The sequence below is a fragment of the Argentina anserina genome, chromosome 6 (genome assembly GCF_933775445.1).
Source record: "Argentina anserina chromosome 6, drPotAnse1.1, whole genome shotgun sequence".
In the NCBI taxonomy this organism is placed as follows: Eukaryota; Viridiplantae; Streptophyta; class Magnoliopsida; order Rosales; family Rosaceae; genus Argentina; species Argentina anserina.
This window is the reverse complement of record NC_065877.1, coordinates 3477006-3493658: the sequence shown is the minus strand read 5'-3', so window position 1 is coordinate 3493658 and position 16653 is coordinate 3477006. Positions and strand designations below refer to the sequence as shown.

The 16653-nt window shown below is 36.7% G+C and overlaps 2 protein-coding genes and 1 non-coding gene across 3 annotated transcripts; all 3 read left to right on the top strand.

The window, feature by feature from the left end:
* The first annotated feature begins 7895 nt into the window (after positions 1–7895).
* Positions 7896–9373, top strand: LOC126800975 (probable pectinesterase 55). Its single transcript, XM_050528409.1, has 5 exons — positions 7896–8140; positions 8231–8396; positions 8546–8767; positions 8870–9099; positions 9208–9373. The coding sequence occupies exons 1-5, from the start codon at positions 7896–7898 to the stop codon at positions 9371–9373; spliced, it is 1029 nt and encodes a 342-aa protein (XP_050384366.1).
* A 584-nt stretch (positions 9374–9957) lies between these two features.
* TRNAV-UAC (transfer RNA valine (anticodon UAC)) lies at positions 9958–10030 on the top strand. The gene has a single exon. It is a non-coding gene; the product is annotated as a tRNA-Val (tRNA).
* Positions 10031–11070: 1040 nt separating this feature from the next.
* Positions 11071–15858, top strand: LOC126798260 (solute carrier family 40 member 3, chloroplastic). Its single transcript, XM_050525175.1, has 14 exons — positions 11071–11638; positions 12047–12260; positions 12360–12423; positions 12556–12680; positions 12765–12854; positions 12938–13111; positions 13206–13280; positions 13459–13560; positions 13645–13762; positions 13875–14021; positions 14470–14576; positions 14654–14764; positions 15244–15545; positions 15655–15858. Exons 1-13 carry the CDS (start codon positions 11508–11510, stop codon positions 15535–15537), a joined length of 1752 nt encoding a protein of 583 aa, XP_050381132.1. The 5' UTR covers positions 11071–11507; the 3' UTR covers positions 15538–15545; positions 15655–15858.
* The last annotated feature ends 795 nt before the right edge of the window (positions 15859–16653 follow it).

Sequence of the window (16653 nt, the reverse complement as noted above, 5' to 3'; positions counted from 1 at the left end):
ATTTAATGATGCATCTTATTTGGTACGTATTTCTTTACGCCAAATGTGTAACGACATGAATATAATTCATTCTAATAATGTCGTTTTCTTTTTTCTTTATAGAGACTATAAACATAAACCTTTAGGTATTGTTGTTGCGTGAGCGCTAATCTATACAACGAATGAGAGGTCGAGTCAAGTATATTGTGTGAAGTGCAATAATGCGTCTTTGCAATAATGCGTCTTTGCACTTGTATAGGGAATCTCATTTCCCAACACTTTTTCGTCATCTTTCAATTAGACGAAAAACGGATCTATCTTTAAAGACTTCGACTGATCATGGGAGCTATGAAAGCCTCACTTTTAACATTTAGAGTGCTTAAAAGCTGATTGATGGTTAATCATCAATATTACAGTCCTCAAAATCCATTTTGAGACTATGTCTTCCCAATGATCTTTTTCATTCTTAACTTAGGATTTGTAATGGCGACATCTTTTTAGTTCATCAAAAGACTCTGCAAATCCATATTGAATACGCAATGACATAACACATCTGATCCCTATTCATAATCAAGTATTTTACTTCGTGAACGTTTCAATTCCTTTTGTAACGCTACGTGATCTAGAACCATTTCTTAGATGGATAAAGTCTGTTCTATGACTTTCATGTATATCTATTAAATTTGATCCCCATAGAGATACGTTATTTCACCATTCATAAGCTGCATTTGTCATTTTTTCGGAAATTACCAAACTGATAAGGTAGTGAAGTGCAATGACTTCCATTATGAGAATATCTCTTTATGGTCCATTACAAAAGAATATTTCCTCGTAGTCGATTCCAGTGCGTTTGTGAGAGACCTTGCGCCATAAGGTGAGTCTATATTCTTAATTCTCATACGCATCCTAACAAAAATATATGATAGGGTTTACACTTGCGGTGTCGGCTTCACCTGCCCAAATACCTATCTCTTTGTTAGTGAACTTTAGTTCATGCTGGATCGTTTCTTTCCATTGGGCCAAAATTACTACGTTGTTATTTCTCAACGAAGTATAGTTCGATATGAAGACTCAATATCCTACATACTCATGTGGTTTGTATTTGGTAGAGATCTCTATATATTCAAGGATTTGTTCTAACATTTGAGGCGTCCCCCAGTGATAACTAAAATCCAGGAATTCTTATGAGGCAGATTTGAGATTATGGATCAATGGATCCAATTGTGCCAAACTCGCTTTCTTCCTTTAATCGAGTATATATCGAACATAAGGTGATCTCCCCCTCTTCCTTGGAGAGCCACGGCCTATGACACCATTTATGCCACTTTATGGTGTCAACATGCCACTATCTATGGTGACAACGCAATGCCCAATTCTTTTTGAATGGCGTCATGTCCTCTTTTTAGGACCTTGAACCTTGCAAGCTTATTTGCAGCTAATATCTGTGATCTCATCACTTTGTGCAATAATGAGGATCAAGATGAGACACAGTGGGGACAAAGAACGATAATTCATGTCGTTCCACTTGAACATTCTTTGTTCTTATCTCCCCCTAACGACGGGAAGACTGTCTCATCAAAGTGATATTCCACATATCTAGCGGAAAAAAAGATCGCTTGTCAAAGTTGCAATATATCGGACTATCTGGATGCTCGTCTCCAATGAGAACATTTATTCACATTAGTTGGCTTCACCATTATGCGCTAAATAGACATATGAACTTCTCTAATACTCGGTTAAATCCACATTCATTAGAGATAGTGCAAAAGAAGTAGACTGTAATCTCACTTATTCATTTTACATGAAAAAGTCGTTGACATAAATATTTAAAACGTATGAGGGTTCGATTATCTCATGTTGACCCTTGTTACATAAAGTGCCAATGAAGTATATATGTAAAACATGAAAATGGAATATAAACCCAAATTCTTTAGAGTAATTTGATAGAATCGTAAAACGATATCTCCATATCATAATGCATGTATATTTTGAATCCCGAATGATTATATATTATGGATCATTATTAATATTATTATTTATATCCACGGATATAGTATGATTATTCTTCAGTACTACTACTGTGGGGATCGCATGATGCATTTCTTTGCATTCAGTTATTCATATCATACTAATATTTTAGTGAAGTTGCTTTACTTTATGCGGTACTTCGCAAAGTCAAATATTAAAAATCGAATAATGTATATTAATATTCGAATATTCTCAATTCATTGAGAAAATTCATAACCTTGGTTGTATGTCAACGATTGCATTAAGGTCTTGTCCAATCCAAAAACACTTCAATGCCGAAAGTTTAGGCATATATAATAGCCTACAATTATATCTTGGAAAATTAGTGACAGACTGTAATCGAAGTCTGAAACATTTTGAATTGACATAGATTTATGTCGCTCTTAAAATTGAGGAGATTTCTCCTCGTAGTTTGATATTGAATATACTTTTTCAAATTGTCGTACTCTCATTATTCTATACTCTTTTTGTAAGAGGGCATTCCATTGCTCATATCATATCCCCTATGCATTTTTTTTAAACGGTACATTGTTATAATTGCCATGGATCGGTTTGTATGAATCTACATGTTTATAATATTTGTCATTTGCTTTAAGGTTATTTCTTCATTATTATCCATAGTTCGTTCTGAGAATTGTTCTCTTTTTTTTCTTTCTAAAATACATTTCGTTGTCGTGAGAGACATTTTTTTGTCATTCAAGATTTTAAATATGCTTCCAAATTACGTGCAGGGAAACATGTTTGCATAATTCGATCATGGTAGAGCCTTGGTTGGCTTGTAGGGAAGGTCGGTACTCAAATTCTTTAGAGTCCAATATATGTTGTGTTGGTTTAACCAACTGTAAATAGAGTATGAGACTTATAAGTTTCGCAGTCGAAAAGTCTAAATAGACTTACACGAAAATTAAACATACCAAAATACATTATGACCACTTTGGAGCTGTATAAAGTTGCTTTATCACAGTAAATATATACAATTTAATTAATTTCTAAGAAATACAAATCGGATTGCAAGACCAAGAATTGAAATGGTCGTATTTTTCGATACTTCATGAAAATACTTTATCACAAGAATATGTTTGTCCTCTCTTTGTTTTTGAATTATAAAATTCTCATGAAATTTCGTTATCATGGCAATGCTCATATAATATGCTAAATAACATAATTATAAAAATTATATAAACATAGCATATGCAACGAATAGAGCATATCATTTAACATGGTTATGTAATTTACAAAACTTAGGCAATTATCGTATTCATGATACATGTCAATGACCATGTATAAATATATAATGCTTAAAAATTTAAATCATAGCATCATGATTTAATGACATGCTAAGTAATTAAATTTTAATAATAAGCATAGCATGTAAAATGGTTACATAATACACAAGGCTAAGGCAATTATTGTACTCGTGCCAAAAACCATGTATAACTATAATGCGTAAAACGTAAATCATAACATTACGATGCAATTACATGCTAAGCAGTTAAAAATAAACTTAAATCTGCATAACATATAACATGTCACGATATTCAGAGACTACTTTACTCACGTAACATACATAATTTCATTTATATGAATGAAATTTAATAAAAGCGGCAACACTAATTTAGATCTTACTTGTAAGTTTGCCAAATAAATTGCATATCAAATGAGTCTCGATCTCATAATTCCACGTTGCTCGTCACATGGTTATGAATAAATCACATGCAAAAACAACAATATTTACATGATTAGTCACTTTAATCATATATATGTGATTTAACCTCATTTAATTTACCGTATTCAATGAAGGTAATAAATAATATATAAAAGGTAAAGTGGATTGCACATTTACTATTTACTTAGTAGTTGTTAAATTGAGATCGGTAACAGTGAATAGTAAATATAATTCACTGAGTTGTAAAAGTAACAAAATAATTACCTTTAACTTTTTACTACTTAGGTAAGTTTTGAATTTACCAGTGGTAAAACCTCTTTTCTCCATGGGTCGGGTCTAGGCCGGATCGGGGCCCGAACTGATCCGAGTCACGGGATCGTCGGGTCGCAGTCGATCTCGCCGATCTGGGTCGAGCACGGCGTTGGATGCTCCGAATGAGCGGGCTCGGTTGGAAAAACTTGATCGAGACTCGAATATCGTCATGCAGCGCTGGGCCGTCATCGAGTTGACACGAACATCGAGTCTGGTCAAGTACGTCGGGGCTGCGGCGCTGGCAATTATCGGGAGAAGAGATGACGTCTGGTTGCTTCAAGGCGTCAGCGAGGCTAGATCGTCGCTAGATCTGCTTTGTTCTGGGTTTGGACAACCATCGCCGCTTGGTGACGTCGGTGTTGCAGCGTCGCCGGTGAGAATCATTGATGCCTTGTCGAGATCAAGATCGAGAATTGGCGGCCATGGGGGCTTGCTGTGGCATCGTTGGAACGACGACGAGGTTCTAGTCGGAGCAAGACCTCGGTATCATCGAACGGAGGCGGCGCTGAGATGCGCTGGTTTGATGACGCCGGGCAGCGCGTCCGGAGAGCAGAGCCTCTAGAGTTGCCGGAGAAATGGCAAGTCGGAGAGGATGGGTGCCCAGATCGAATTTCTGGGTGCCCTTAGACAAAAAACGATTTCTGCCTTTTTGTCTTCTTCTGCCATTTTTCGACAAAATTTTTCTAGGTTCTACATCTTTTGCTTGAAACTCAAAGGTAAAGTAACGTGCTGATAACGTGTTGTAGGGAAAATGGAATGATCTCCTCATCTCATTGATAATCCCCTTTATATAGGAGTCAAGATTACAACCAGATGGGCCGTCCAATAATATCTGAAAAAATAAGTGCTCATGAGAAATCGGGCAACCCCTTTGTTTACCCAAATACATTTATAATACGGATACTCATGAGCGCTGGTACACCTCTGTTACCCCTCATGTTAGTACGCCGCCCGACATTGGGCAACCTCTCGCTACCCAATGTCCAAAATATGGGTACTCATAAGCGCTGTTACATCTCTGTTACCCCTCATGTTAGTACCCCGGGAGACATACTATAACTCTAACTGTATAGTAACTTTCGCCCGGCTAAGGCTAGCTTCCGACATGCCAACATGTCCGAAGACAGAAAAACAAGTCCAAAAACAGGTCCACAGACCACAAAAAAAACGTTTTAACATAACTCAAGTTAAAACCACGTACAACCAATTATCACATGATACTGTACAAATCAAATTGACATGCTCAAATAAATAAATAAATATCAACGCTATAATGAACTCGTTCCCAAACGGAAATTACGACAGTATATAATATAGCAAACCATATATATGTACCTATTTTACCAATTATACACATACACAATCCACTATATCATATACATATCATAGTTCATTCTTTTAAATTTAGCGCAATCATGAATCTCCGCAAAGGTAGATTCGTCACTATGAGATTTTACTCACCTTCTTTCCTGCATACAACTTCCACGACACTGAAAGTAATTTCCTCACTCGTTTCGTCAGTCACCTAATAACATGATAAAATGCTTAGAAAATGATATGTAAAATATCAGGTGACGATTTCAGTTCAGCTAAATACTGTTCATAAAATATTGTTCACAAAACACTATTCATATTTATTGTTTTACTAATTACTGTTCCAATGTACTGTTTTACTAAAATACTATTCATAGTTACTGTTTTACTAAAACACTGTCCACATTTGCTTGTTTACCAACATTGTTCACAAAACACTGTTCATATTACTATTCATGCGGCGCCACTGTTCACCGACCGTCACCAATGACCACCAAATTTCACCACCACAATCTAAATGACATTCCTAACAACTTCCTAGTTCACCACAAAGTCTAATTCTGAGCCTAAACACTTCAATTTAACTAGAACCGAAAAGCCCCAATTTAAAAACCTAGAATTTCTTTTCTTCGATTCTCCTAGCACACAACGATTGGAGTTAAATATTTTGGAGGGTTTGTAGTATGGAAGGAGACCTTCAAAATGAGACAAGAATCGTACCGATTGGTTGCCGGAGGAGGGAGATCCGACGAGTTGAAGTTCGGCGAAATATGCTTTTTCGGGAGAACTTCCGGGCTTCACCGCTCCTAAACGACGGCGAGATGGCGGGTGGCGCTACCACCAATCGACAGGGGATGCAGCAACCTTTCAAACGTGACCGGTGCACCGCTCTATGGTGGCCGGACGGCAGAAATCCGACGGCCCAAAGTCAGCCACTCGAAGAGAGAAAAATCTTAGATTTTCGGGTATGAACAGTATCCATTAACAGTACCGATCCAAAATTTCTGATTTTTCTCCATTTTTCTCTTTAATTCCCCTATTTATACTATTTTCCAAAAATGTCCAAATACTTTTTGATTCGTAACTTCTTCATACGAACTCCGATTTAGGCGTGTCATGTGTCTACGAATTCGTATCGATGAGCTCTACGACTTTCTTGAAAGAAGTTTTCTAAGAAACCCAATGAGTCAAAAGTCAACTCTTAGACTCGTTAAATTGAACGTTTCCGAATAATTAATATTTCGAACCCTTTCGTTTTCATCCTCGTCTAATAAAATTGGACAATGATAAACTTAATAATATCCGGGAACTCATTAGAAATTTGATATGAATTTTCGGGTATTACAACTTTTACTATTGTCAGTACTAAAAAAAAGTTAGTTTACAAAATACTTAACTATTTTACTTTTCACCAACTTATTTTCATGAAAAAAATCAGTTTTTTAGAAGCTAGGTGTGCTTAATTATTGGATGGCTGTGCTGCTCACTCCAAATGATTCCAGTCCCTTGATCTGAAGGCCAAACTCTAAATGGGAATCTGCAGTGTAAACTTTAGTCTTACACGTGTCTGCATTGGGATTTATGAACTTAGTTTTACTGTGGACAGCTGCTCTCGAGTTCTTGCCTTCTTCACTTCTTGGCATCTTGGAGCATCACCAAATCAGATCTTTAATATTTGATAAAAGATCAAATTGTGGTGACTAATTAGTCCACTAAGTCACTATTGAGTGCAAAAGAAACATATAAGCATAATAAATCCACTTATGTTTACGCTTACGTTGAGATCAACGTCTAAAGTATTGATACATCTCAAAATTATATTAGGTTTTTTTTTGTACAAAATTCGATATTCAGAATTCTTTACAGTATTTATTAGACATCTGATTTTCTTTATAAATATAATATATCAACTACATTTTCCATAAAATCTCTTGGGTTTTAGGATTATAATCGCGAGATTGAGGTTGAAATAATAACCGATCGATGTATTAGTACCCAAGAGAGCATAAGGGGATCACATTCCTTTTGAGTTTTGACTAATCACAGTAGTGTAATAGCTCTATCTTTTGTGTATCGATTCTTTATGCATGAGCTAGTCGTCATTGGATGTCTGGATGTATTTCGAAGTACACATCAACTTACGATTCTATTTAGTTCAATAAAAAATTCTTATGGAATAATCAAACAAGGAATGTACTTACCTTGGTAAATCAGGTATGGTCATATATGGAAGTTTTCACGATCTCCTTGTCGTCTTGATTTCTTGAGTTTCTGTTGGGAACTAAGACTTGGATGGGAGTACGTATTCCCTTAATAATTAGGAAAGGTCTTCAATTCCTATTCCAACAAGATGAAGAACTTTCTTCCTTTCAGAGAACTAAGGAAAGTTCTTTCATTATCTCACAATTGTTCTTTAATTTCCTTATCTCACAAGGTGTACGTGGGTTGCAAAAGCTAATGTAAAGCCTATATAAAGAAGGTTTCATTCAATTCAAGTCATTATACAAGTAGAGTCTGCTATTAACAACAATTGTTCGACAACTCGCTCATCTTGCCCGAAGCTAGTTAACTAATGATATAATTAACAGCAGCAGTCATGAAGTTTTGCAGCAATATTTTGCGGTCGTTTATAACAGTAACGTTGGCGCTCTTCTTCTTTTCTGGTGCATCGGAGGCTCGCCCTTATCCAAACAATTATGATGTTCAACAAGTTGTTCCAAGAACCATTACAGTTGATAAGCTTGGCCGAGGTGACTTTGCCTCGGTACAACAAGCCCTTGATTCTATACCATCAAATAACAGTGTATGGACTCGCATCTACATCAAATCCGGAACCTACGTGTAAGTAAATACTAATATACTATATCAAATTACTTCTAATATATACTATCTAAAAGTTAATTCAACGTCCGATATGATTATTCTCTGCAGGGAACAGATTGAGATCCCTCGAGAAAAACCATATATTATTCTTGAAGGAGACCCTAATGATCACTTTACTGTAATTGAATCTGGTTTATATGGTGGAGACGTTGAAAAGAGTCCTACATTTACTTTACATGCAGATAATTTTGTGGCAAAAAATATAGTATTCAAGGTATGTTAGAAATAGATACGATCTTCAAGTCGTAAATTCACATGACATCTTTTTTCTCAAAAAAAAAAATCGTAAATTCACATAAACTTCATTATTACTACAGTACAGTTTATTAATTTTATTTTTCTTGCTTTTTCCGGTAATAATAGAACACATATAATCGTGTTCCTCCACCAAAGAACGGCCATGGAAGGAAAATGACACAAGCACCAGCAGTTTCAATACATGGAGATAAAGCGAGCTTTTATCGGTGTAGCTTCCTCAGCTTGCAAGATACACTGGGGGATATCGAAGGTCGTCACTACTTTTATGATTGCTATATTCAAGGACTTGTAGACTTCATTTGGGGCTTTGGCCAGTCCATTTATGAGGTTTGAACTCCCTTCCCCCTTTTTCATTCTTTCTGTTTTTGCTATTTAATTTTAAAAAGTCTCACATGAATTGTTACATACATTCCTTCAAACTCTTTGCAGAAATGTCACATAGATTCACTTGGTTCCGGCTCGATCACGGCGCAGGGTCGTGATGGCGAAAACAAACCTGATGGTTTCGTGTTCAAGGATTGTTATATATCTGGATCAGGTCGTCCTACAAAGCTGGGAAGAGCGTACAGGCCTTACGCTAGAGTGTTGTTCGTTCGAACATATATGGAAGATATCATAGATCCACTGGGTTGGGAAGCACCATGGAACAATGGCAAATAGTGAGTTTAATATCTTTTCTCTGGTTATTTCTTAGTGACAAACAGTACCGTTTATGGTTATGTATCACACTTCAGTTTTTCTGATTCATTTTCGGCATTGTTAAACAGCGATTTGACTGCGTTCTCGGAGGTGGATTGCAAAGGACCTGGGGCAGACATATCCTATCGGGTACCATGGGAGAAGAAGCAGCTATCAGCTGAGGAAGTGTCCTATTTCAGTAATGCAGGTTCTTTTATAAACAAAGATGGATGGATGGAAAAACAACCCAAATAAAGCCTTGTTTGAGCAAAATTAAAGACATGAGGTCTTGTGTAGCACGTCTTTATTTGTATTTAGTTTTTACTATTTAGAGTGTTTTCGTTAGCTTCATCAGTGTACTTAATTTACTAGCTACACACTTGATTTACTTCCTTACAACACCTTCTTAAGAACACTTTCCATATGGTATAAAAAATCGTCCTTTATTTCCGATAAGAATTCGATGATAAAATTAGTGTGGTAATAATGTAATATGCTTAATCGATCGAATGCCTCGGTTCAAAATTCAAACGCTATAAAGTGACACACTTACAATATACTAAAGAGAAAGTAAGGTAAAATTTTCAACTATTTAATGTCATATAACCATTTTCTTTCAGATTTACTCAATGAATATGTGATTCTTTAGTTTACTTTTGCTGGTTTTTATATTTAAAGGCAACGCATATATAAATCAAATAATGTGATATAATTCAGGGTAATGTTAGTCCGTCTACAATAAATAGTCCTGGGATGATCATATTTTGTTGCTAAATTGTGGTCTACCGTCTACGAAACAATGGATTAAGTAATACACGGGTGACAATAATAGCAATCAAGTTTCTGTGGTGTAGTGGTTATCACGTTTGCTTTACACGCAAAAGGTCTCCGGTTCGATCCCGGGCAGGAACATTTACTTTTTTTAATTTTTTGGCTCATGATAATATCATACATACTCGCTTTTTTCTGTGTAAAGTTATGCGTAAACAAAGAACTCCATGGTTCTAGGACTTCTAGGAATCGTTCTATAAAAGCCTCATGTTCTCCTCTGTTTGATCTTCTAAAGTAGGGGTGAGAATTGATACCGAAAAAATGGTATCAAAACCGACCGTCCCGTATCAAATATCAACGGGTCGGGACGAATCGGTAAAATGTCTTCATCCCGTACCGAACCTAATACTGAAATTTTATAAATAGTACGGTTCGGTATATGTATAATTCGTACCGAATGTATAAAATATATTAAATATATGTATTTTTAATATTGTTTTTAGTTTTTTAGGTCTACATTGTATTTTTAAAGACTTAGAATGTTAATTTACATTAGCTAATAGTTATAAATAGATATAAATGCATGCAAAAATGTACAATTTTACCGAACCGAACCCATCCCGAATCGATATGTACGAGTTCGGTTCGGTATTAAGTTTCAAATTTACGATACCGAACCGAAATTGAAACCGAATAAATTATCGGTATCGGTATCGGCCGAATCCCGTACCGAACCGTACCGGTCCCAGTCCTATTCTAAAGCCTCTCGAGACAAACCATACGTTATTTTGGGAAATCATTATTGCCTCTTCATTTAGTGCAATTTGCTAACATATCATGACTCATGACCACATGAGACTATTATCGTGCAAATGTGCACCACGCACACATTTTACTTCCATTATTGAAGATTTGATGCAAATTGGAAGCTAACAGATAAAAGAAAGGAGTTTTGGGTTGGCAAAACCAGTCATCTCTTTCTGTGGACTATCTTCTTCGGAACACTCCTATTTCTTCACCACAATCTAATCCAAATTCCAAATGCTTCATCTTCCTTGGAACACTCCTTCAAAGTTCAAACTGTTGAAAAAGCAGATGGAAATTGTACACGTGTCAAAATGACCACGTATCCAATCTATGTCCCACACGACTCTGATGCCCTTATGGCCACACGATCAAGCTCAAGTATTACATCATCCTCTTTGAACTGTCCGCTGAGCGGCGGAGTCGGAAAACACAGTGAGGCATGGATAAGGCCATTGAAACCGAACCTTAAACTCACAAACACAACACCCTCCTAAAGAACCCAACTTTGAGTTTGAGTTCTAGTTTGTTCATGGATGTTGAGAGGCACCCATTTAGGATTGGTTGCAATTCTGTGAAGCAAACACAAAACTTCAAAAAGCTTCTGATTTATCTCTCCCAAATCATTCTCTTTAGAAACTAAACCCCCCAAAAAAATTAGAGCTTTAAGTTTTTTATTTATTTAGGTTTTGAGAGGTACTCTTTGTGTGTGAGTTGAGGTGAAGAAAAGGGTAGAGCTTAGTTTTGGAGGCTGCATGAGTGAGCAAGAGCTCAATTGGTGTTTCAAGTTTTGGAGGTTGAAGCAAAAAAGGCAATGGCTTTGGCTTTTGGTTCTATGGTCAATCTCTCTCAGTGTTCCCTCAGTCTCAATTCCTCTAGATTTCGGCATCGCATTGCTTCTCGCCAGTGGTTGAATTTGAACCATGTTTCTGTTGGTTCTCATAGGTAGGCTCTCAAAGTTTTGGAAAATGAATTGTTCAGGCTTTTCATTGGTGATTTACTGAGTCTAATGCTCTTAATTTTCATATAAAGTTTAAGTCTTTGTTAAGATTGTATTGTGTGTTTGTGCTACATTGTAGAGAATCGGCTATGTATTTTTGGTATGGTACGTGTAAAGATAAAACTAGTTGACTAAAATTGTTTTAGTTGATTAGAGTGAGGATAGATGACACTGCAAAAACCAAGTTTTTCTTTGCTGTATCTGTGAGTTTGAAGACTTGAAGCAATAAGAAGCCTGAATTCCTCAGTAAATAGTTACAGGAAAGTAAATGATAAGATATCTAGAACACCATTGATCAATGATCACTTCATAGATATGGAGATCTGATAATCGACCTCTTTTCTTGAGAACAGATTTGAGGGCATAAATCCCAGATGTTCAATAACCAACACTGATGTACACTGCAACCATGTGGTAATTGAAAATGAGACCCAGGAGGAATCATCGGCTGTAGGGCCGGAGTGTCCGGTCCCAATTGTTCATCTTACATCTAATATCCTGGAGACTGAACCTTTGAGTATACTGACTGGAGACACTTATGTAGACAATCTCTTGATAACACTGCCTGTAAGTTACACAATTTTCTTTTGTTATTTGATTAGCTTTATTAACATTTCATTAGTTTTATGTCTTTTGTGGACTTATCTTGCCATTGTTTTCATTTAGGTTTTGTCAAAAGAGGAGCAGCATACCCTTGCAGCTACGCCGGCCCATCCAATGGGATTATATGGTAAAGATCCATGTACCCCAAATAAACATAAAAGAATTGTGGTTTGTAAAGCTATGCATCATTTGAATAGAATAGTTCATAAATAATATGAATCCTCGAGGTGTTTCTGACCTAAATGATGCACTTTCTCAGCTTTGTATGCTAGTTGTCTTGCTGGAAATTTGGTGGAACAATTTTGGAATTTCGCTTGGCCCTCTGCTATTGCATTGATATATCCAAGCCTGTTGCCAGTGGCCCTCATGGGTTTTGTTAGTAAGGTTGCTATTTGCATTAGTATAGTTTAAAGGGCCTAAAGAGTTAAATATAATCTTTCTTACTTAGCTCAATTTCATTTTAAACAGCTTGCAATAATTGCTGGAGGTCCTATAGTGGGTACATTAATGGATCATTTCCCCAGAGTGCCTGCGTATAACTGTCTTAATATTATCCAGGTACCAGCTTAGCTTACATTGTGCCTCAGATGTATGTTGAACGGTTTTCGTGAAGTTTTGTATTTTTACCCTTTCTCTCTTAGGCAGCTGCACAGTTATTATCTGCAGCAATGATAATTCGTGCTCATTCAGTTCCATCTTCTGCATCGTCCCTCCTTTGTCGCCCCTGGTTCTTTGTACTTGTATTAAGTGGAGCTGTAGAGAGGCTATCTGGTGTGGCACTAGGAGTTGCTGCCGAGCGTGATTGGGTTGTGCAGGTACTGCTATTTTTACCTTTCCTTGCTTCATTTAAGATGTACAAACTTTTATCTTTCAAGTCTTCATTTTAATCAAGGATTCCTTTGTAAACAGTTGGCTGGAGTAAACAGGCCTATTGCATTAGCACAAGCAAATGCCATTCTTAGTCGAATTGATCTACTCTGTGAGGTATTTGCCAATCTTATAATCGTTGAGTAATATCTGACTTTATCTTCAAAATTTATTTGCAAACCGTCCTTAAATTAAATTTGGCTTGTTTTACGTCAAAATCCAGGAGATGCATAAAATTATTTTCATGATTTGGGATCATTTATGTGAATCTTGAGCATATGTTCATATTATACAGATAGCTGGGGCATCTCTATTTGGTATTCTTATCTCGAAGTATGACCCTGTGACATGCTTGAAGTTTGCCACAGGTTTGATGGTGTGGTCGTTGCCATTTGCAGTAATTTTCTTGTCTTTTCTCTTGTTGACTTTTTTGATTGGATAACTGTCTTTATCATATTAATTGTAAGTTTCTAATTCTCAGGTTGTTCTCACGTGTTTAACCAACAAACTTTCTAGCGGGGTTCTTGATCGCCCCAAGTGTTCACAAACCTGTTGTAGGACATTTACCGAAGGACCTCTTCTGGATATTACTAATATAGGTAAACTTGAACCTGTATTTATATAGCTGAATACAGTATGATGTTGTTAATAATAATAATAATTATTATTATAATTATAATTATAATGTACTGACTGCTTTGTTTTTATCAGTGGATAAAGGTGTCGAAGCTATTAAACTTGGATGGAAGGAATATTTACAGCAGCCAGTTCTTCCTGCAAGCCTAGCCTATGTCCTGCTTTATTTCAATGTTGTACTAACTCCAGGCAGTTTGATGACAGCATATCTAACACAGAGTGGTATTGTGATACTCTTTTTTTTTTCTATTTTTAATTTTGAGACCAATTTTCGTTTTTCTTTTGAGAAGATTAAAAGACCTTGACTTCAGAAAAGTCAAACGCCAGTCAAACTAGATTTCTTCAACAAGCATTTAGCGGTAAGACAGAATCTTGTCATGAACATCAGAGTGGTATCCATACTGATTATTGCATGCACGTTATTGGGTGCACTCACTCCGTTTGGCTTATGAGCGGTCATTTGTTTGTTCAAACTTCAAAGGCACAATAATGAGAATCATGGGGTATTGATATCATGTATGCTGGTGTGAAGCATCTTTACTCTCTCTCTCTCTCTCCAGAGATGATAAAAGTTTCCATTAGCCTTTTCTTTGTTTTTTTTTTAAATATTTTGGCTTATGTAAAAACCTGGTTGTAATTTAAAGATATTACGATTTACGACATATCACAGGTCTAAATCCATCTATCATTGGCGGGTTCAGTGGACTATGTGCCTTTATGGGTGTCGCAGCAACATTTGTGTCGGCTAGCCTGGTCAGGCGACTTGGCATCTTGAAGGTTGCCTCATCTTTAATCTCTTATTATCTTTTGTCATTTTTATGTTCTCTAGTTCTGAATGAGTTTTCTCTTACCAGGCTGGAGCAGCTGGGTTGATAATTCAGGCTTCACTTCTCACCGTAGCTGTTGCTGTTTATTGTAGTAGATCTCCCTCACAGCAAAGCCCCCTTCTTTTCTTGTGCTTGATAGTAAGAATCACTTTTCTATTTCTTATTTATAGTAGATAGATGAAGCTGGAAATTATGACACAAAAGCTCAAATACAAGAACTCAAATGTAAGCCTGGAATACTGGCCTCATCTGCAGTGGATGGTAGTAGGGTATTAGCAGCTAAGAACACATATTATAGGGCTGACGTTATAGTGGCACTTAAGACTAATGATGTTATGTTGAATTCATAAATATGCCGCTTACCTTTGATCTGATTCTTAGATGGCTGATTATATTCTGTGTATACTTTGATTTTAAATGAAGATGAGAGCTATTTTTGTTACCTGCATCAGTTTATCAACTAGAACTAAAAGGGATTGTAGATAATGAGGGAGGAAATGCAGGCATAATGACCAAAATAATCGTTTGGATCCCCTGTATCACCCAAATTATTTCAGAGGGTTTATTGTGAGTTTGTGACAACAAAGTTAAGAACATTGTTCTACTTTTCTATGCAGGTATTATCAAGGTTAGGACACATGTCGTATGATGTTGTGGCTGCCCAGATTCTTCAAACTGGGATACCGCCATCTAAAGTAAATATCATTGGGACAACAGAAGTTGCTGTCGCTAGTCTGGCAGAGTCGGCAATGTTGGGAGTTGCGATAATTGCCAATGATGTTTCACATTTCGGATTTCTAGCAATGTTGTCACTCTTGTCAGTAGTTGCAGCAGCGTGGATGTTCTGCCGATGGCTGTTGAATCCAACAGATGCACAGAGAAGTCTTTTTTCATTTGACGCTCACTGTTAAATATAGAGGCAAGTATTGTAGATTCTCTTTTGTGTTCGTTAACTATCATAATAGATGCCCTCAATTTCTCTACTCGAGTCATCTCACCAACGGTTTTCTTATCGATGTTGCCTACAGTTATCCGCGACTCTGGTGAAGATAGTGTTTGGGGTTGATCAGAAACAGGATATAGTATTACTATATGGTGCTGGTATGACGCCTCTGTATCGTTTGGATATAGATGCTAGCTCTGATGGACCCTTCTTCATGTACATACATTTTGTAAATCACTATATTTATTCAAAATTCTTGCGTCAACAAATATAGTCAAAATCATCTCTTTCTCTGGGTTGCAAAAAGAATGAAAAGAAACTGCACGCGGGGTGCATATGAATGATTTGATCCGATAATGGAACTGAAGCCATAATGCATTACATTCAAAAGCACAAGAATGCTGGCCAGACCTCTTAGCCTGCTCGCGTTGTATCTACAAATAGAAATTTCTTTTGCATAGCCACTGCCCAAATATCAAGTCAAAAGAAAAATATGCAAAAATGAACTTTGTAATTATAGCAGAATTAAATCAATTAATCGCATAGGATATGAAAACATTCCCAAAAATCAAATGGTAAAAGCAAGTCTCAAAGAGCTACAAGCATGTAGAACCCCAGGTTTTTCAGAGTCGGAACGTTGGCAAAACCGCAAAACCCAAACTGGAGGTCGATTGGTCATCTCCACCAAGGTCATAGCATTTCTGGAGCAAGGCTTTGAAATGCTCTCTGTCTTCATGTCATACACACCAAAGTCATCATAAGAGCTGGTGATTTTAAGATCGTCATCGTCGTCCTCTTCCAGATAATTATTATCTTCATTGAAGTATATGCAGTCTGATCGACCTCCTGAATACCTTGAGGCGAGAACAGAAATTGTATTCATTTTACCAACAAAGAGAGCTGCATCACCTAAACTTCTTTTCTCAACCCACTGATGCATATTGAGTTCATGTAATCTGAACTTTTCTGTCACCAGTATTCCACCTGCTTCCTCGATCATATATCTAATTACCATCATCAACTTTTTCTCATTTGATTCCACGATATATGTCTTGTAGCGTTCAGTTCCATTCGGCATTACATA

Bases quoted from the DNA above. Each gene is read 5' to 3' on its own strand.
- LOC126800975 (XM_050528409.1), top strand. From the start codon at position 7,896: ATGAAGTTTTGCAGCAATATTTTGCGGTCGTTTATAACAGTAACGTTG. The intron at 8,141-8,230 runs GTAAGTAAATAC...TATTCTCTGCAG, and splicing joins ATCAAATCCGGAACCTACGT to GGAACAGATTGAGATCCCTC. The intron at 8,768-8,869 runs GTTTGAACTCCC...AACTCTTTGCAG, and splicing joins TTGGCCAGTCCATTTATGAG to AAATGTCACATAGATTCACT.
- LOC126798260 (XM_050525175.1), top strand. From the start codon at position 11,508: ATGGCTTTGGCTTTTGGTTCTATGGTCAATCTCTCTCAGTGTTCCCTC. The intron at 12,681-12,764 runs GTTGCTATTTGC...CATTTTAAACAG, and splicing joins TCATGGGTTTTGTTAGTAAG to CTTGCAATAATTGCTGGAGG. The intron at 13,112-13,205 runs GTACTGCTATTT...CTTTGTAAACAG, and splicing joins AGCGTGATTGGGTTGTGCAG to TTGGCTGGAGTAAACAGGCC.